The 21,364-nt window shown below is 33.9% G+C and overlaps 1 protein-coding gene across 1 annotated transcript in view; it reads left to right on the plus strand.

Moving 5' to 3' along the window:
* The window catches only part of LOC150019825 (cytoplasmic dynein 2 heavy chain 1-like), a 287,287-nt gene that overhangs the window by 256,754 nt on the left and 9,169 nt on the right, over window positions 1–21,364 (plus strand). The window contains exons 86-88 of the mRNA XM_090266701.1: window positions 16,181–16,290; window positions 17,282–17,363; window positions 19,284–19,400. Coding sequence (XP_090122827.1) covers window positions 16,181–16,290; window positions 17,282–17,363; window positions 19,284–19,400 — 309 coding nt within the window. The remainder of the gene's footprint in view (window positions 1–16,180; window positions 16,291–17,281; window positions 17,364–19,283; window positions 19,401–21,364) is intronic.

Raw genomic sequence — 21,364 nt, forward strand, 5'->3', positions numbered from 1 at the left:
AAATGCAAGCTATGAAATGTGACCACGTGCAATTCCTACCCCTCTCTCCCACCTACCATTTGTGTGAACCCACCCTCCTCATTTTTGCTCTAATACAAAAGAAGTCAGCTTGCTGCTGTGGAAGGTTCATCCTGAGAGCTGAGTCCATCTGCTCTTACCTCTTTAGACACTTCCTCTAGGAGATGGTTTGTTGTGCTTCTGTATTTACATCTTTTCCTCTCTGTATGCTTGCTCCTGCCAGCCTACAAATGGGACTCCTTTACAGGGACGAGACTTATCTGAATGTGAGGCTACCAGTAAAACCAAACTTTAGGTTGTTGGATTATTGGAGGAAAAATTACTGGTATGAAAATGAGGTTAAAATTAGCAGGTAGAGAAGAGCCAGGGAATCTGATTTACTCATCTAGCCACCGGGACTGTGCCTGGACATAATCTATCAATAAATGCCAGAAGAATGGCGAGAAGAAAGGAAAGGAAAATGGAGAAGGCAGAGAGGAAGGACAGATAGTCCATCAGTGTTCTTGGAAGAATATAGAAATATTCTGAAGGTCTTGGTGTGTTAAAATTGCATGGCTGTGATAATTTACCACTTCATATATTTGTCAGTATGGCTTGCTTTAGATTATTTTTATAAAGGGCAGAAACTTTATTTGTAGCAATGGTATTCTACATTATACTATACATGTAAGTAAATTAGTATTTGTTGTATGTGCATGTAATGATGTATTGTTGATACTGAAATTAATATTTAAAAATTTTTCCATAAATTATCACATTTTTCTGACATGATTATTTATACTGAGTGTATTGAATATTGGTCATCAAAACCAGAAACTTTTCTCCTATTTAATTTTCTTAAAATTTTTATAGCCATTTAGCCTTGCTTGTAATGCTAATACACCTTCCTAACCGTCAGTTAACATTCAGGCTTAATCATAGCTTATCTTCTGTCCTTCCAACCAGTGAATATGTAATATTCATTTTTCAGTCACCACTTAGAGAGTTTGTATTGTTTCATTTTTCTGCCTTAATTTATTTTTCAACTATAAATGCACAAAGATATCCACCCTCCTGGGTCAACCTTTAATGTTTGGGAATCACTTTCCATCTCTTGCAAGGTCTGTTATGGGCTTTGTTTTCGTATATGCTTTCTCTATTTCATAGATACATATCCAGAGCAGCTCCTGAAGTCTAGAGGAGCAATGAAATGGAATTACAGGGATGTAGTAGAAGAAAGGGATGAGAGCATAGGTAGGCAGAGAGAATTAGAAGTTCTGTTTGCAAAGGAAAATGTCAGCTTTTGCTTTCTTATGAAAGTATAATGATCAGACATAATCCAAACAAGTACTTGGCAGCTTGAACCCAGTTCCAGTCATAGTTAAACCCCCCCCCCCATTAAAATTAAATTAAATTAAATTAAAATAAAATAAAATTTATTTTAATTTTTAAAAAAGCCCTGGCTGGGTCTCTCAGTCAGTTGGAGCACCATCTCATACACCAAAAGATTGCAGGTGTGATCCCTGGTCAGGGCACAGACCTGGAATGTGGGTGTGATTCCTGGTCAGGGTGTGTAGGGAGGCAGCTGATCGATGTTTCTCTCTGACATCAATATTTCCCTCTCTCTCTTTCTCTTTTCTCTCTCTCTCCATCTCTCTCTAAAATCAATAACATATCCTTGGGTGAAGATTAAAAAATTGGTTTAAATCCTAGAGCCTTTCATTTTAGAGCATAACATATAGGGAAACAGAAAAGGCTACTACGAGTCTCATGTGCAGTGCCTGTTTATTACAGGGGTCTTGTACAAATAAGGTGAGACTACCTGGGATCAAGGGTGGCATTACTTATCCATTTGTTGAATCAAAAATACTGTCAACAGCTACTTTATGCCAAGCTCTGAGTAAAGTAGTGGAGATGCAGTGGTTAGTAAACAGATATAGTTCCTCTCTTAGTGTCACTGTGCTGAGTTTGCTGAGTGTAGAATGATAAACGAAATAGACATATATTGTGTCCAAGAAGAGCTATTCCTACAATTTATTAGAAGAGGCAGACGACTGAATAGCAACAGAAAGAGTGAAAAGGAAGTACAATGTTATGAGAGCAAATAGGAGGAGTACCTAACCTACATGGGAACAGGTAAGTGATGTTTAAGCAGAGAATTTAGTAGGAATAGACCAAGTGAAGAGGAGAGGGAAGAATATGTCAGATGAGAGAGGAAGGCCAGAGTTAAGAATAAACCTATGCTTTCAAGTAACTGCATAGAGGGTGAGAAAGAGGGGTATTAAGAGATTAAGCTGGAGGGGCAGGGAAGGCCAAGTCATCACACTATATTAAGGAATTATATTTGATCGTAAGGCCAAAAATGGCAACATTGCAGGATTTTATGAGGGAAATCAGACTATGTTTTAGAGGGATCATTTTACAATATGGTTAGAGTCAAAGGTGGTATAAGGTTTTAAGACTCTCCTCTGAATGCCGGTAATTTAGAGAAAGCCAGAAAACACTTAGGTACTCAGTGAATCTCAGCCAAAGAATCTTGCAGGCAACCTCATAGTCATTCTCTCGTCTCCACTCTGTAAGCTCTTGTAGAGCAAGGTGGGTTTTTTTTTTTGTTTTTTTGTTTTTTTTTTAATTCTGCTGTATTTCCAATACCTAGTATCTGTCCACAGAATAAATGAATGAACTAATGAGTGAACAAATAAATGGACTAAATAGGTTATTTTCTATTGGGATCCTAGAATTATTTTCCTAGCTTCAAATTCTTCTGCCTTTTCTTTAGAAATAACATCTTATGAGAGATTCTTTGGTTCCTGATTTCCTCTTTGTTTTTCTGTTGGGCTGCAGAATAAGTCCCTGTAGCCATCTCCCCCATATATCCTGATTCTTCTGTGTTGATCATTTTAAATTCCAGCATGTTCTCTATTCAGTTCATAAGTCATATGGTGCTAGCATTTGCCGTTGTGTTCTTCGTCTTCATATTCTCAAGGTCTTACAGTTGGAGCCCTCGACTCTACCCCTCTAGTTTTTAATCCAACCTAACTCATGAATTGGTGCTAAGTTAGGATTCATAGACCTTCATCTCCAGTAGCCAGTTAGAGTTGAATATGATAAACAGACCCATTATTCTAGACATGTTTAATGGACTCCTGAATATCTCCCCATTATACTTCTGTTAACCAGACTTGGAGTGCCATGTGTCAATGACAAGCTTTCACATGTTCATGTTTTAGGACTGAGCTTCTGCTTAGGGTCCAATTCTTTCATTTTAAAATTTATAGTGACTTCTCAAACTCTTCTCATTTTTTTGCCATCATTCAAGCCAGTCAGTGACTGGTACATTTGCATACTACTAAATCCTGTCATCTTTCCTTCTTATGATGGAATCTTGTTGTTTATCTCAACCATTAGGGACCCTGAAGTCTGGGGAGATTGAAAAAAATAGAGCTATTTATTAATTTACTCTGTAGTCCTCCATTAAAACAGAAGCTTCATGAGCGCAGAAATTTTTGTTTATTCACCATTCTATCCAAAAATGTAGAACAGTGGCTTGCACAAGTAGGCTTTTCAATAAATTTCTATTGAATAAATGAATGATTCAGTCAATATTAGGGTTATTCTCAAGACAAATGACATAAATCTTTTTCATGTTTCCCAATCATCATGATTTAGCCTTCCAAGATGTACTCTATGGTACCCATGATATATTTCTGAGATTTTAGCTTCTATCTAGATCTATCAAATGAACATTCTAGTTTATACCCTCTTCTACAGGGTAAACTTTTATTTTTCTAAAGATTCCAAATTTTAAAAGTAATCTTATTAAAATTACACTATTTTTCATTCATTTTCTGAGGTGTCTCACTCTATTTTTGAAAGATCTTCAGCACTTTTCATTCCTGAAAAAGGGAAGTCTATATTCCTAATTCTTCTTAGTAACTCACAGTATTTTATAAAGAGTAGGTACTTGGTAACATCAATTATAAGAATACTTACATAAACAAAATTGGAAAAGTAGTCTGTATCTGGTGTAAGACCACCTGCATCCCTGTTTTTATATACCATACTCAGCTAGAATAGCTACTTTATTGATACTTTTTATTTATATATATTAATCTTTTCATTCATTCAGTGAATATTTATTGAGCTTTTATTATATGCTAACCACCTTTAAGAGCTGAAATTCACAGCAGAGAAGAGAACATGAAATACTTGCCAATAGGAACTCCAAAGTTAGTAAAGGTGATAGAAAATATGAACTAATAAATATATTAATATTGGAATTGCATAGAAAAATACATCTTGGCCCAAAACCTGATATTTAAGATTAATATACAGTAGTCCCTCTCTATATCACGGTTCACTTATCGTGGCCTCACTGTATCGCAGGATTTAAAAAAATATTATATTTAATTATTTATTGCGGATTTTTCGCTATACTGTATCACGGATTTTGCAGTACTGTATACGTATGTTGTTAAAGTTAGGTAGGTTTAAGAATATAGAATATGTTTAAGAACATAAGTAGTGTTTATAAAAGTGTGGGAAAGGTTAATAAGGGACTGGGAACGGTTTATAAATATGTGGGAAGGGTTTATAAAGCCTTAAAATATATATAAATACTAAAATAAATATAAGGTTCCTACTTCACGGATTTTCAGCTATCGCGGGGGGGTCTAGAATGTAATACCCGCGGTGAGTGAGGGAATACTGTACAGCCAAACTTTAAACTGGATTACTGTCATCATAAAATGAACTTAAGGTGTATATATGAAATTTTACCTAGTAAAATACAGGTATTACTATAGCAGTAGTAGTATAAAATTTTAGGAGTCACATTTTGTACAGGGACAGTAATTTCTCCACACTGTCAGGTGATAAATTCTGCCTGTGGTGAACTATCTTGCACATTTAGAATACTAAACAGTAGTCTGTGGTCTATGATGATCTGCAGTGTTATAGAAGCAATCCTGTAAACCATGCTATTGTACTGCTTGCAAAAGATAAATTTTGGTTCTAGAAATGTGACAATGTAGCAACATAATTGGCTTTCAACATAACAAAATCTTCCCTGAATTTTTATATGCATCTCAGCTTTCATCACTTGCATACCAATTTCATCCTCTTCCTGGAGTAGCATAATAATAGGGTCTTTTAAGCAGAAAACATGCAGACAATACTTAAACTCTTATGACAAGCTTGGTTTCTTAAAGAATGAGCAGGTTCTAGCAACAACTACTTTCCCTGCAAGTAAAGAGAGATTCTATTAGTAATACCTGCTATGTTGTTGCCCTTATTTTCAAAATGGTGCTTTCAGGCTTTCCTTGTTCATGCAGCCATTTTTAGCAGTTAAAGGTTTCTGTTACATCTTGTTTGAACGTAGTTTATTAGTATATAACAAGACAATTGCAAAATGTCTTTTATGTCATTTAGTTTTATCTTTGACTAAAGAAGAACAATAATAGTGGTTGACAGTTTTTCTGCTACAGTAAATAAGTCTGTCCTATCAAATACTGTTATTATTTCTGAAAATACAATGGAACTTTGTAAACAAAACATTGTGTACTTTTAATCCCATGATCGAATTCCCCTTGCCAAATTTGTTCCATTGTCAATAGTAATCGAATGCTGATTTTCCATTCTATAATATATCTTCTGTCAGATTCACTTTGTTGATAGCTATTGGCAAACTGGAAAATTCTTCACAAGCAAGGAAAATGGTGATTGGTTTTATTGTTAATTTATATGTTGTCACTTTAAAAGGATTTTGGAATGTATAAGCTTATCTAATTGTAGCATGTAATTTTGAAGTAAACTATTTAATGATACTACCAATAATATTAACTTGTTTGTATGTAGTAAAATAGTTTAGGAAAATATATTTCAGTAATATGTTTGCTAGGAAGAACCCTGAGCATAAAATCCACAGCTTTAACAAATCTCAGAATTCCTTGTATTTCGTGTCCTGAAAATGATATATGATCTATATCAATGATTTTATCAAGCAAAGACAATTCATTTTGAAGTATTTACTTGTTGTTTCATCCTCACAAGATAGCCAGTATGCCCAGCTAGGACTAACCCTTGTGGTATTTGTGGTCATATAGAACTAAATGACCTACAATTGAATTTTGCTCTTAAAAGTAATCTTCTTTAATGTTGCCAAAGTATGTAAAACATTTTTACAAAGATCTGGATTTCAGCATAGCCATATATGTATATTTTACTTTGTATTAATTAAATTTTTATTACTGTTTTAAATTTTACTCTTGCAATAATAAATACATATTATAATTTAGACTAAAATAATTTTAACCTATAACATAAGTGGTTATTTTCACTATAAGTGGCATATAAAATGCCCATCTAAATATGATAATAAATAACCTAATATTTAAAATAAATCTAAATATGTCTTGTTGACATTAATAACTTTGTTATACTTATTAAGTAGGGTAGTAACATTTGTGCTTATACAAATATTTATATTGCTTATTTCTAGGATGTCAGACGATTTTAAAGTAGGCATTTATTTATTGGGCCAACAAGAAAGTGAAGGCCAGTAATAGGTCTTTGTCAAACAGTGACACTAAACTGAATTTTATTTCTAATACACATCAATATGCTATAAAGAAAAATATAGATTAAAGGGGCTAGAAAGTGGATGGAGAGGTTAACGCTTTAGTATGAGTGGTCAGGTAAGTCTACTCTTAATGGGTGATATCTAGACAGATACTTAAATGAAGGAAGAAAGCCAAACATGAACGTATCTAGTGGGAAATAGCTAAGCAGGAAGACTGGAAAATGCAGTATCTTTGAGAAAGGAATGTACTTTGCTTGCTTAAGGGGAAAACAAAAGGAAACCAGGGGCTAGCACATGTACATAAAGAGTAGTGCTACTGGAAATGAGGATAGTTGGGTCGCCAGGGTCCCTGACATAGGTTCATGAAGGCTTTGATAAGAGGCTTAAAAAAATAAATACAGATTAAATTTTTTGAAAAAATTTAGTCTGAGCGAATGGGAAGTCAGGGGATGGTTGAGATTAGGGTATTAAAAGGTTATTCTGTTGACGTGTGAAGAACAGACTATAGGAAAGAATGGAAGCAAGCTAAGCTATATGAGGTTATGATGATGTTACAGATAGAGTGGTGGATGTGAAAGTTAAGAAATGGTAAGTTTTGATATTAGACATGTGGATTTGGCTGTGAGACATGGGAAAGAGATGGGAAGAATTTCAAGGTTTTGGCCCAAGCAAATGGTTGAGTATTTCACTGAGTTGAAGGATACTGGTGATAGAGCAGGGTTCTTAGGGAAAAGGGAAACGGTTTTACAAATTAAGAGTTCTGATTTAAACATGTTAAGCTTAGGTATCTTTTAGACATTAAGGTGAAAATGTCAGAGGAGGACAGAGGTTGGATTAAGAAATTTAAAATTGGGAGATATCAGCATATAAAAATGGCCTTTAAAATCATAGGACTGACCAAATAGTGTGCCCTGATATACTCCAATACTGAGAAATCCAGGTAAGGATAAGAAGTCAGTAATGAAGACCAAGTGTACTAGTCAGGAAGACAGAGGAAAGACTTGGTGACTGTGGTGAACAAGAAGCCAAAAGAGGAAAGTATTTTAAAAGGGTCAAAGTCATCAACTGTGTCAAATACCATAAGTAAGATTAGACAGTTTTCTAAGGAATTTTGCTATGAGGTGTCACAGATAAATAAAAGATGGTAGCTGATGGGGTGAAGGACCAAGGGAGTATTTTTTCTTTAGTTTTGAGTGTGTCTGATTTTCAATATGGGAGATATTTCACCATATCTGTATCCAATAAAGATAAAAAATTAACAATGCAAGAAAAAAGGAAATAATTTTAGGAGTGAAATTCTTAGAAAGTAGAAAAATAGGTCCCTGTACACATGGGAAGGATTGGCCTTGAATAGGAACTTGGCATTATCATAAATTATAAATTATCATGCATCATTAGGAAGGGACCTGCAAATAGGGTGGACACTATAGGTCCCTGGCTTGCCACACTAAAAATTAAGTACCATGCAGAAGGCCGTTACTGATAATCTTGTTTCTCCACTGTTCAGGTTCTTCATGAACCCTGTTTGGGTTTAATCCATGCAGTTTAACTCACTCGTGTCTTTGTAAAAGTTAGAGGGGAAAGTCAATAAAGCAACAAAGATAATCAAATTCTATGCTCCAAAGTTTCTTCTATACTATGAAAGGAAACCACCGGATTCTATTGAAAAATAACACTTCCTTGTATCAAATAGTGAGTCTAGAAACCTGTATTTATGGTTTTTGGTTTTTTCAGATTAAAACATACTCTGTTTAGCTAGACTTTTGAATATTCTAATAAGTATGTATTTTGAGGGTAGAAGAACAGTAAAGATTTCCTTTTTTAGAGGTAAGATAAATGTATATTTTGTTTGTTCCCAATCAGTTAAGTCCATGTCTATTAAGTTAATATTATAAGCAAGCTAGCAAAAATCATTTTATTCAAGACAGTTCTAGAGGCTAAAGTTTCCTTCCGATCCTTTGTGCAGCTTGAGGTTTGGGTTTGTTTGTTTTTGTTCTGTTTGCTTGTTTGTTTCTAGTCAGCTGTACAGTGTGAGGTGCCATTAACAGAACCCAGTTAGACCAGTCAGCTACAGAGTTAGGAGAAGTAAGCCTTTAGGTATGTATCATGCTCTTACCAAGTTCATATTAGATGTTAATTTGCCCTAGAATCTGTATTCATTACTAAACCATATGGTCATAATTTGTTCTTCTTAAAAGGTTTACCTTAGCTATTTTTTTTTAAGCAATGCGAATTGTATAACAGGCTTTCAATTTCGTAAGTACCTAGGTTTACTGCTAATGTTTTATTTGTTTTGGATATCTCATTAATTTGAGTGGTGTTTTTTGGTTTGTTCTTTCCTGATTTTGTTAAAGATTTGGGTTTTTTGACATTTTTGAGAAATATTTTTGCCAGATATTTTTGACAGTCCAGATATTAATAACCAATAAAATGGGGCCTAAAGTACTGGAAATTTTTGTTTTTCTTTTTTTATATTATTTGCAATTGACTAGTAAGTAATCAGGAATAAACCTTAGTCTTTTAAGATACCAGAGGAAGTTATAAAGAATGCCTAACAATAATCACAAATAGTTTTAAAATCCTTCAAAAATTTATTTTTCAACCCCATGGAGGCAGGTATTGTACTCACTATGCCATGGGTTACAACAGGAATAAAATAGTCCTTGCCTGTTTGACTCAGTTGGAGCATCATCCCAAATACCAAAAGGTTGCTGGTTTGGTTCCCAGTCATAGCACATTCCTAGGTTGTGGCTTGACCTCCAGTTGCGGCACGTATGGGAGGTAGCCAATCAATGTTTCTCTCTCACATTGATGTTTCTTTCTTCCTCTCCCTTCCTTTCTCTCTAAAATCAATACATAATATATTTAAAAACATGAAGAAAATACTAACATTATGTAGAAAAATTAGATTATTAAGTTTAAAGAAATTGTAAGCAAAGGGGGGAGAATACTATATTATCAGATTTTTCCACTGAAATAAATATGGGTGTTCATGTTGTGTATATATTTTTCTACAATACCATTTAGCAATATCAAGTTCTATTTATAAATCAGTGTGTGGAGAAATTTTCTAGTCTAGTTAATACTGTTTCTAAAAAGATATCTTACAAGAAAATATCATCTTACCTAGCTATGGCTTCAAATCTGTTTGCTAATTCTGGCATTCACATTCTAAGTGGTTAGCATCTTCATAAAGAGTTTAAGAATGAATAAAGGTTAAATTACCACAGAAACAAGGTCTCATTTCCAAATATGGTTTCTGTGCCTTAGTAGGAGAAATGTAAATGATTAATAAATCTTATCCAGCCTGCTAGAGAACTAGATCCACACTGAAAGAATGGTAGGGCAAAGAGATTTCTTGTGGTTTAGGCAGCTTTCAGTATATCTCTAGATTTGATGGAGGTGAGAATGGCCAAGAACATCAGAATGTATTTATAAGCATATAATATTGAAGGCTCTCTCAAGAGCCAGCACAGCCTCTTTCTTTCAGAGTTGGTTGACATAAATTGCCTAAAAATATGAAAATGGGAAAGGGAACATTGAGATTTCTTAGATGATTTGCTTTGAAACACTGTCAGAAAAGCAACACCAGTAAAGTGCTTACTTTATGAAACCTTTAACCAATTCCATGGGGGGTGGGGTGGGGAGTCTGTTGACTTGACCGTAGATTCTTTTCCTTTCTTCATTCCTATTAGTAGCATGCAGAGTTTTATATATAAAGGTAAAACATAGAAAACGAGTTGTGTTAAATGGTAGAATAGGGAAGATATCTTTGATGTGGTAGTCTTTGAACAGAGACTTAAAGAAGATAAGGAAATTGCACCCGCTAAGGAAAGTTTCAAGCTGAGGCAATAGCAGGTATCCTGAGGCAGAGAGTTTTTTTTAGAAAGGTAGTCAGAGAAGTCAAAGGTTAGAATGTCAATGATTTGGGAAAGGGAGGTTGGAACTGGGGCAGGGGCAGGCAATGAAGGCCTTCTATGCTATTGTAAGGACATTGGCTTCAATTGTTATGGAAGTATATGTTATATTTTTTATGTAATTACGTTATATTATTGATGTGATAATTATTACTATTAAAGCCATAATTTTACTCATTGAATTTGATTTTGCTCAGCCTAAACTCTATATAAAGTTGTCCTGTGCAAGATATGGCAATTTATAAGCTTATTTTTTCCTGAATAATATTAAAGTAAATCATCAAGTAGCATTTTTAGAAATTAACAGTTTTCAAAGCTGCAAACTAAAAGGTAAAAATTGTCAGATTGGATAACAAAATTTAACTGTGATGGCTATTAGCCATCAAGGCATTGTACTTTAAGTTAAAAGTAAAATGATGGAAAAAGGTATACTGTGATATCACACTAATCAAAACAAAGCTTGTGCTTTGTTTTAATAGCAGGCAAACACTTTTCAAAGCAAAGAATATAATAAGGGATAATGAGGGTTATTTTATAATGACAAAGTGATCAAGTCATCAAGAGAACACAATACTAAACTTTTACATATCTAATAACAGTTACAAATACAAAAACATAAAAATTGATACTTCTGTGAGGAGGAATAGATAAATCCACAAAGTTGGAGATTTCAAAGATTTCAAAATAACTCATTAATTGACAGAATAAGTAGACAGAAAATCAGTGAGGATATAGAATCCTTGAACAACATTATTAACTAATTTAACTGATACTTATAGACCATTACAACCAATAACAGCAGAATACACATTCTTTTCAAGTACACACACAATTTTACCAAGGTAGATCTATACATAGATCAAACTAGTTGGAATAATCTAAATGTGTTTAATACACACAAAGTATGCCCTCTGACCAAAATAAAATTCAGTTAGAAATGAATAACAAAAAGATGTGCAGAAAATCTTCAAATATTTGAAAACTAAATACCTTCTATTAAATAACTCATGGGTCGAATAAGATATAAAAGAAAATTAGAAATGAATTTGGCGAAGTAAAAGTCAAACCAAAACATCAAAATTGGGAGATGTTGTAAAGAATTAAAGTCAGTGTAAGTGGATGGCCAAACATGAATGGATAGAATCTTAACTACATTGTATTCAATATACATTTGAAAGCAGTTCTCTAAAGTTGGGAGGCAGGGTAACCTTATAAATGGAGTACGTGAAGCAAGAAATTGCTTTTTTAAGGATCATACAGTCAAAATCATTAGAGCTCCAGGAAATTGTTTCAACTCAATCTTGTTCTTGAACTCCAGACAGATTTTTCTTTAAAAAAAAAATCTTTTTTTCAATTATTGACTTGAGAGAGAGAGAAGGAAACAGGAAATGCTGATTTTTATTTCACTTATTTATGCATTCATTGGTTTGCATCTTGTATGTGCCCTGACCAGGGATAGAACCTACAACCCTGGTGTATTAGGGTGTTGCTCTAACCAACTGAGCTACCCTGGCCAGGGCAAGCAGACAGATTTTTCATCTCACCTCAGAAGTTTACTTAAAGATGACTTGAGATTGAGAAGCAAAAGATTAAACTTGTAAAAAATCACTAATTTTTTTCTCCTGTGGTTACATAATATAACGACTAAAACTAATGCACAAAATTTGAATAATAATAATAATAATAATATAAACACAGGTTTGAATTTAGGAAAAATTCAGACTCAGGGAATGGCAAATATATAATAGTATACCCACTATTTCTTAAATTTGGTACAACTTTAATAAGAAATATTTTGTTTGTTTAATGACTGAAGTTTTAAATTTCAGTACAATTCATGGTAATCTCCCTTGCTGATGAGATACAGTTTATTACCATATATTCATCCAATGAATTGGGAAACTTGTTGTACTGGGTTATGAACAAGCTAATAACTTTTAGAGTTTTGTTTACTCCAGTCAAAACAATGACTAGATATATTATTTTTATTCTAGATAAATTAGATTTTAGTTCTTGATGAATGTATTCTTAGATTCTTAATCTTCTAAATTTATACTGAATAATTTTAAAGAAAAGATGAAGTGATATAAAAGACACATTGAGAAGAACTATTACCTAAATTACTTCTTATTTGCCTTAAACACGTGTTTTAATAGGTAACACAGAGCATTTAAATGAAATAAAATGGCATCAGTTTAATAATACATTTTACTTTATAATAAATAATTGCTACTATATGTGAATAAAGACAGTCATTAATAGGCTATAGACCAGACCCAGCTGAAATAATGTATTTTGATATTCTTTCCTCAGTGTTTGATCTATGTATTCAAATAATGTTTTTACACAAGTATGTTCATACTATGTATGCAATATTTTAAATTTTGATTGATTTATTGTTTTTCTATTGCAGTTGTCCTACTTTTTCCCTCATTACTCCCCCCACCCCACCCACCCCTTATCCTTTAGTCAGTCCCTTTCCTATTGTCCATGTCTATGGGTCATTTATACTAGTTGCTTAGTTAGATCCTTCCCCTTCTTACCTCCCCCCCCGCCCCCCCCCCCCCAATCACTGTTAGTCTGCTCCTTGTTTACATGTCTTTGGTTCAGTTTTGCTCGTTTGTGTTGTCCATTAGTTTCCTGTATTAGGTGATAATCATATGGTAGTTGTCTTTTGTTGCCTGGCTTATTTCACTAGTATAATACTCTCCAGTTCCATCCATGTTGTCGCTAATGGTAGGAGTTCCTTCTTTCTTTCTGCTGCATAGTATTCCATTGTGTAAATGTACCACAGTTTTTTGATTCACTCATCTACAGATGGGCACTTAGGTTGTTTCCAGCACTTGGCTATTATAAACAGTGCTGCTATTAACATAGAGGTGCATAGGTTCTTTTGAATTGGTGGTTCGGGATTCTTTGGGTATAATCCTAGCAATGGAATTGCTGGATCAAAAGGCAGTTCCATTTTTAGTTTTTTGAGAAAATTCCATACTGTTTTCCATAGTGGCTGCACCAGTCTGCATTCACACCAACAGTGCACCATGCATTTTTATATTCTGGTAAATTCATTAGGTCATTAGCATTTTCCAGTGTCATTAAATATTCTTCAATATGACTTTCTACTGTTAAGCAATATTTATTGTATTAATGTACCATAATTTAATTAGCTATTTTCTATAAATTATTCTAATTTCTGTTATTATAATGCTTCTAATTTCTTAATATTATAAATAATTTAAATGAGCAAACCATGTGTGATAATCTTTAAATTATTGCCTTAAAATACATTTCAGCAAAAGCAATTACTGAGTAAAATAGCTAGAATATGTTTAAAGCTTTGGCACATTTTATCAAATTGCTTTATAGAAATATTGTACTAGTGTACATTTCTACTAAAATTTTATCTATCTTTCACACTTACTAACATTTGAGCGTTATCATTCCTCATTCTGCTAGTCTTAAAAACATATCTTAGTTTTTAAATTTGCATACTTGTTAAGAATGATCCTATCTTACATGTTTTAATAAACATATAAACCATCTACCATTGTGTTAACATTATTAATTAATTTTATTATTATGGAAAATAATTATATTAATTCAACATTAATGAGGTTAAAATCCATCAGCCCCACTATAATTTTTAATTAATTTGAACGTATGCACACCTATTTCTGGAAAAACCTCTTTTAGTTTTTAAATTCAGAATTAATTTTGAAGAATTTAATGAAATAATAGTATAATTCGGAATATCCATAGAGTAAATATTTTTAAACACACTGTTTTAGAATAGCAGGAATAAAAATTATATACAATCAAAATGGGTCATGAAAGCATATTTGTTGACTGTTTAGGTAATAAAATAGAAGGCAGATAGCAGAATGAAAATATTTGATAGGGAGTAAATAAAATTTGCTATGAATAATTTTAAATTATTCAATTGAAAATAGATGATTTATGAAATGTTATTATTGTAGAGAATAATATCCAAGAAGAAATAATTATACAGTGTTCCCTCACTTATCGTGGGTATTACGTTCTAGCCCCCCTCCCCCCCATGATAGGTGAAAATCCACAAAGTAGGAACCTTACATTTATTTTAGTATTTATATATATTTTAAGGCTTTATAAACCCCTCCCACACACTTATAAACCGTTTCCAGTCCCTTATTAACCTTTTCCACATTTTTATAAACCCTACTTATGTTCTTAAACATATTCTGTCTACACTCTTAAACCTACATAACTTTAACAACATACATATACAGTACCACAAAATCCCACGATATAGCAAAAAATCCGCGATAAATAATTAAATATAATATATTTTAAAATCCCGCAATACAGTGAGGCTGCAGTAAGCGAACCGCAATATGGAGAGGGACTATTGTACTCTGTTAAATGATCTCTAGTTCTACACTTAAAATCAACATATTTTCAATTGGTAGGAAGAACAGAGGAACACTTTTGCTACAATGTAATAGTAACACATTAAAATAAAATACGAGCACACTAGCTGTGGGGTTTTTAATTTATCTGATTCTAGACCTGGGTGACAGAGGCTTGGGTGGATAACAGCATGTTACAGTACATGAAACACAGCCTTTCTACACTATAATAAATTAACACAATTTTTTCTTAGACTGTGTATAAAGCATGCATAATGGAATACTTAGTAAATGAGAATTATGCATGTTTTTTTATAGACGACATTACCATGGTATCATCTCTGTATACCAGCTGAAATAACAGACTGATTTAAAAATCATCAATAAGCTGTCTTCCTCTTTAAGTCACATTAGCACCTCCAGGAAATATTACAGAGAAACCAATCACGAAATGCTGCCTGAGTTGATTCCCTAGCTCCAACAATTACTATGTGACCGTGGGCCTGACTTTAAGCTCACCATATCTCTATTTCATCCTTGTAAAATGGTTTATTAATACTAATTTTCAGGGTTGTAGTAAGCATAATTTGGTTAATACATGGAAAGCATGTAGTAAAAGTTGCACAAAACTTCATGTTGTTTTTGTTATTTGTTCCACATAGCAATTTAATTCTACTCATTAAGCATTCTTTATGATTATGTATATTTTTCCAAATGGAGTGTAATTTGATTTACAAAATGGCAGATAGTGGAAAAGACTATTTAAAAATACCATTTAGCAAAAAATTATTTTTCCTGGCCATTATCCTCCACTATAATACTTGATTCAGTTATCTGGCATATTCACTGTCAAATCTAAATCTGGAACCCTAGTTCAGTTTGCATTGTCAAGACTTGGGGACCCTGGGGCCTCTGGAGTTAGACCCAGGCGTTCAGCATCTCCTAAACATACTTTGAGACTTGAGTTATCACTAGAAGAAGTGCCAACCCAGCTGAAACACTGTACATTGGATTAATGTCCATGTTAGACTTTTTATTTTGAGTAGATTTTTAGCAACAAAACGTTATGCAAGGAAGCTTATTTTGTGATGAATAGATATTATGTCAAAAACTGTAGCAGATCTCACAATGTACTGTGGAAATGTCTTTTTTTCTTTAAACACCATTTCAAAGCTCTTGGAAACTGCATAACTTTCCAAATGAAAATGACTTCTGCGTAATAATTCTTGAATAGGTTTTTTATCTTTCAAATTTACAGTTTCCTAAAATATATGCGTGTGCATATTTTTCTCCTTTAGAGCTGGGTAGAGAAAGCAGAAAAACAGACTCTTCTCTCTGATACACTTGACCTATCAGAACTCTTTCACCCAGACACATTTCTCAATGCTCTTCGCCAAGAAACTGCAAGGTAATTAAAATGAAATACTTATTTGTCTGTGAGGGTAATTATACTTTGCTTTACTCACTTCTGATTATATTTCCTTAATTGCCGAGAAATAAATTTATCGTTGAATCCAAATAGTTATGTTGTTTCCTAATAGTTGACTTTTAATTATACAGTTTACTTGTAGTTTAGTTTTGCTTTAATTATGATGTGCTTTCTATTTTTTAAATTAGAATTGAAAAGGGTAAAATTTAACTTTAAAAGTTTTGGTTATTTATCTAGACCTTTTGTGAACAGTATGATAGGCAGAAGTCAAGGGGAGATAATTAGAGCTAAATGAAATAAAGTTAAGTGAAATTTTAAATGTAATTTTTTTGTCACACTATCCACATTTGAAGTGCTCAGATAGCTACATGTGGCTACTGGCTACTACTTTGGACTGCTTGAAAAAACATTTTTATCATTGCAGAAAATGCTGTTGGACAGTGCTAACTAGGCTTTTTGGTAGGGAACAGTACTTAATGATTAAGTTATTTTTGTAACAAATTTGGATTATCATTTCATGTATAGTCCACAATTTTTAACAAAGATAGACTGGGAAAAAAAGAGACTCTTCCAAAAATATACTGGACATAATTAAGTTGTGGTTTAGTGGTTCGGGGGGGTTTCAATTTATAATGCCTGAGGTCATATTATAAATATTAATATTTTAGTTTAGCTAATAAACATTTATTCCACAAATCATATACCTGAATTTGAGGATGGTGGTCCAAATGGAGGATGCAAAAAGTAAAGGTCCTACCCTCAAGGAATTTATACAGCCGTGGAGAGGAGACTGATATAACCAGTTAACTTTAAAAATGTTGTGTGAATTCTAGCTAAGGAATTTTTGTTGCTTATATATTGTAAATATTTTTATTTTAAATAAATAGGAATATATCTATTTTCTATTTTTCTTTATATTGTACTTCCTGAGAATTACTTCTTTCTGATATTTGATGCTTTACTTTTACAGGGCAATGGGCTTTTCTGTGGATAGCCTTAAATTTGTAGCCTCCTGGAAAGGTCGACTGCAAGAAGCAAAGCTGCAGATTAAGGTATCAGACTAATTTTAAATGTTTTTCTGGGTCTAAAAATTATAATTTTACCAACTGTGATGAAAAGATTCCTGTAAGTCCAATCTCAAAGTCATCTATCTTTATAGTGTAAGATTCACAGAGATTGTAAGTTAAGATTTAGCATGAAACAACTTGTACAAAATGCAATTTTTTCTAAGGCAAAAATAAGAACCTTAAAGGGATACAACATATTTGAAAATAGAACTTTTGTAAAACATTATACAAAGCTTGAAGCTGTGTTATATTACCTTTTCTAAAATTCAATTCAATAAATATTTACTATAAATAAGGTGTGGATATAGTATATAAAAAGAGACAAGGAGAACCAAAATGGCAGTGGAGTAGGTGAAAGTTACATTTGCCTCCTTCCAGGACTCAGCTGTAATTAAAACTAAAATACAGAACAATCGTGTGAATAACGAGCTAAAGACGAGCTGAGAAGAAGCCTCATAACCAGGGGTTTACAGGAACCCTCCCATTGAGACTGGGAGGAAGGGCGGGGACGTGAAAAGGGCTGGCACTGCCGCACACGTGGCGGCTGAGGTCTGGCGGGATGTCTCAGCTGCCGTGGGCGCGTGAGGAGTGCTCGGCCTCCAGCGCAGAGCACCTGAGCCTGCAAGAGGTGCCCATGTAACCTCTGGCTGTGAAAATCAGCAGGGATTCTGTCCACCAGGGAGAGATGGAAGTCTGCTAGAAACCAAGGTGCCTTCTCAAAGGCCCAGCACACAAAAGCTCATTACCTGCCAGTCACCCTGGGCTTTTGAAAGTGGGAGGCTGGGGCAGACTACAGTTGAGTGAATAGAGACTAGGGTTTGCAGCTCCAGGGAGAGAGCTGAAGGGACAGCTGCGGGGATCCCCGTACTGAGGCTCCTTCACACACTCCAGATGCTGTATTTTCCCTGGGGAAATTAAGTAGCCCCACCCAGCTCACACCTGGGCCCAAGTGTGGAGGTCCAGGCAGAGCAGGGCGTGTCAGTGATGAATTGTGTGGCTCCAAGGCTAAGGCCATTACCTTACCTTCTCCTAATCCTGACCATCGCACCTCTCCCTCACAGGAGATCCACTAGCCCCACCCTCTCGACTCCTGGTGGCCCCACCCAGCTGAGCTTGGACTCTCCAGAAATTCCTAGCACAGTCTGAGACAGACTCTGTTCCATGGCTCTAGGACAGGGACCATTTATCTTTTGCGCACCTGACCAGTGTAGAGCCCTCCCTTCACAAGGCCAAAGCTTGGTCTGTCTGGATTTGATAAACTCTGCTGGCCTCACCCTAATGACTCCTTGAGACCCTGCCCCACCACAAATCTGCAGACACCAAGTGGGACTTTTGCTGGGTGGCTTCAGACCCCACACTGACACCAGGTTTGAACCTGTATCAAACCTGCCCCTATGTGGTAACTCACTGAGAACCTACGTTATGCAACTCCAGTACTTTCAGAGCCTCTTTTCCGTGCATGTCGTGTCAAGAATTTTCGCATTAAATTTTATAAACTTTTCTGTTTTTTTAAGAACTGATGTCGAATTTTAATCAGAAAACACATCTTCTTTTGTAATTATGCTTTTCTTTCCCCCTCCTGAAGAAAGAATGACTTTTCAGCTTTTACCATTATATTTCTGTTAACCTAATACTAAAGCACCTGCAATTATGTAACTGATGGCGCTTGTATTTTTTTCCTAAATTTTTTTTTTTTAAATTGAGAATTCAGTCTAAAGGGAGTTCACAGTGAGCACTAGTCCAGGTCTTCACCTTTGTTATTCTCAGATAAAATACTATAATATTTATTTTATATCACTTGGAATACATAGTCATAGTGTTGCCTTTAAGGTATAATAAGAGTAATAACTCCTGATGTTTCAGACTTTGATATGGAGTTTAATGGTTTATGTGTTTCCATGACAGGTTAGTGGCTTATTACTGGAAGGATGCAGTTTTGATGGAAATCAACTTTCTGAAAATCAGCATGATTCTCCTAGTGTATCATCAGTTCTCCCTTGTTTTATGGGCTGGATTCCACAGGTAATATATTTGTAATAGGTATACGTTTTAATTTAATCAATTCATTAGATTTTTATCTTTTTAATAAGATATAGTTGGTCTATGCATTTTTATTTACTTTCTAATTTCATCTGCATTTGAACAAGTTTAGTCAAAATGTTGTATCCTTTATAATTTTTAAAATGTGTGGGACATTTTAAAATCTTTAATTTGTAATAGAAAGAATAACATGATTTTTATTTTCTAATTAATATATAGTCTAGTAAGAAACAAGTTTTTAATGATAATATAAACTACCATGTTTATGTTCCTATTATTTTCAGCAATGTGCTAAATGCTTTACAAAGTTAACCTCATATACTCTTCAGAGCAGCCCTGCAAGATGGATATTATTATTCCCATTTTTAATGAGGAAATGTCTGGTCACACAGATTAGATGACTTCTCCATAGTTAGACATGCAGAAATTAACAGTGTCGGGATGGTAATACAGATCTGGTTATATATCATACCATGTCTCTGTGCTGCTGATAGGCAGATGAAGAAAACAGTCTTGACAAAGACTTGTTTGGCTAACTTTTCCCCTTTTAAAATCTGCAGTTATTGAAAGAAATTTTAAAAATAGAATTGGGTGATATTTACCTTTAAAATAGAACATTGTTGTAGATGAAGCACATGGCTTTTACTTAATGTAATTTTAAAATGTAAGTATGAATATGTGAGAAACTTTTCTCACACATTAGTTCTGTAGCTAAGGACTAACAAAACTATTTCATATACTGCTTTTACTACAAGAAAATCAGTTTCTCACTGGAAAATTTTACCTTGAATTTTCCAATTATACTACCTTGAATTGTCTAATTATTGTAATTCTCCTTATAAAATCAAAATTAAAAGCATCAGAATAATTTTAGAAACACAACTAACAAAACTATCAATAATCGCAGTCATTACTGAGAGGCTATCCTCTGACTTAAAAGAGCATACATATTTGTGAAGTCCCGCATTTCTCCCCCATATCAGCTTCATTTTCTCTAGTGTTAAGAGTGACATATCATACAAAGAGGGGAGAAGTTGAAGTAATCTTTATTTCAATCTAGCTATTTATTCATGTAAGAAATTTCTTTTAAAACGTTGGTAAATTATAGATTACAAACATTAGGTATGTGAACCAAATTGAAAGTTATATACAAAAGTTAAGGTTGAATTTGCCAATGGTCCAATGGTTGTAGGTTGTATATGATAAGAGATCAATTTAAATGAATCTTAATTATGTGAATTGTTAATTCTCTGGCAAACAATATTAAAAGCCATATAATGACCTTGATAGGGAAAAAAAAGTAGGACATGTATTAACTGGTTTACTTAAAGAGAAACCCCAGCAATAAAAATAGAGCACGAAGAATAACTGAGTAGGCATAAAGGCAGAAGAAAATGTTCTGGAGCAATACTCACATAATTGATCACAAACAGAATGCAAATCAGGAATGTAGTGTTGTTAGGGACAAAGCCAGTCTGTTAGCGGGTTGTGTAAAAAGCAACATGACATCACAAAACTAGGAATTTATCCCTCCACAGTATTTTACTTAATGTATCATTTCCATCCAATTTTACTACAACACTTGTTAAGTTCCTATATGCCATATATTCTGCTGAATACTGGGGTCACAAAGATAAACAAACCTTTTCCATCTGTTAACCCAAGTAAAAAGGCCTTTCAAAGTGAGAGGCAACAAGTGTTTTTATTTGAGATCAATGAGAATAGCTATTTGGGAAGCACTGCCTCAGGCAGAAGCCCAAGTCATGTTTTGATTAGAAGTCAAAGGCAATGGGTAGTTATGAGAAAGGGGTACAATTACATCAGTAGGAGGAAGTCATTTATGTTCATTGTAAACAATGCTTTTTACTATTCGGTCCTGTAGTCATCAGTCCAGTAGTAGTAACTGCTTTCTTGTTATCTTTGCAAACAGTTCTGTCAGACACAAT

Source organism: Furipterus horrens, unplaced genomic scaffold (genome assembly GCF_987537825.1).
Source record: "Furipterus horrens unplaced genomic scaffold, mFurHor1.1.pri manual_scaffold_2, whole genome shotgun sequence".
Classification (NCBI taxonomy): Eukaryota; Metazoa; Chordata; class Mammalia; order Chiroptera; family Furipteridae; genus Furipterus; species Furipterus horrens.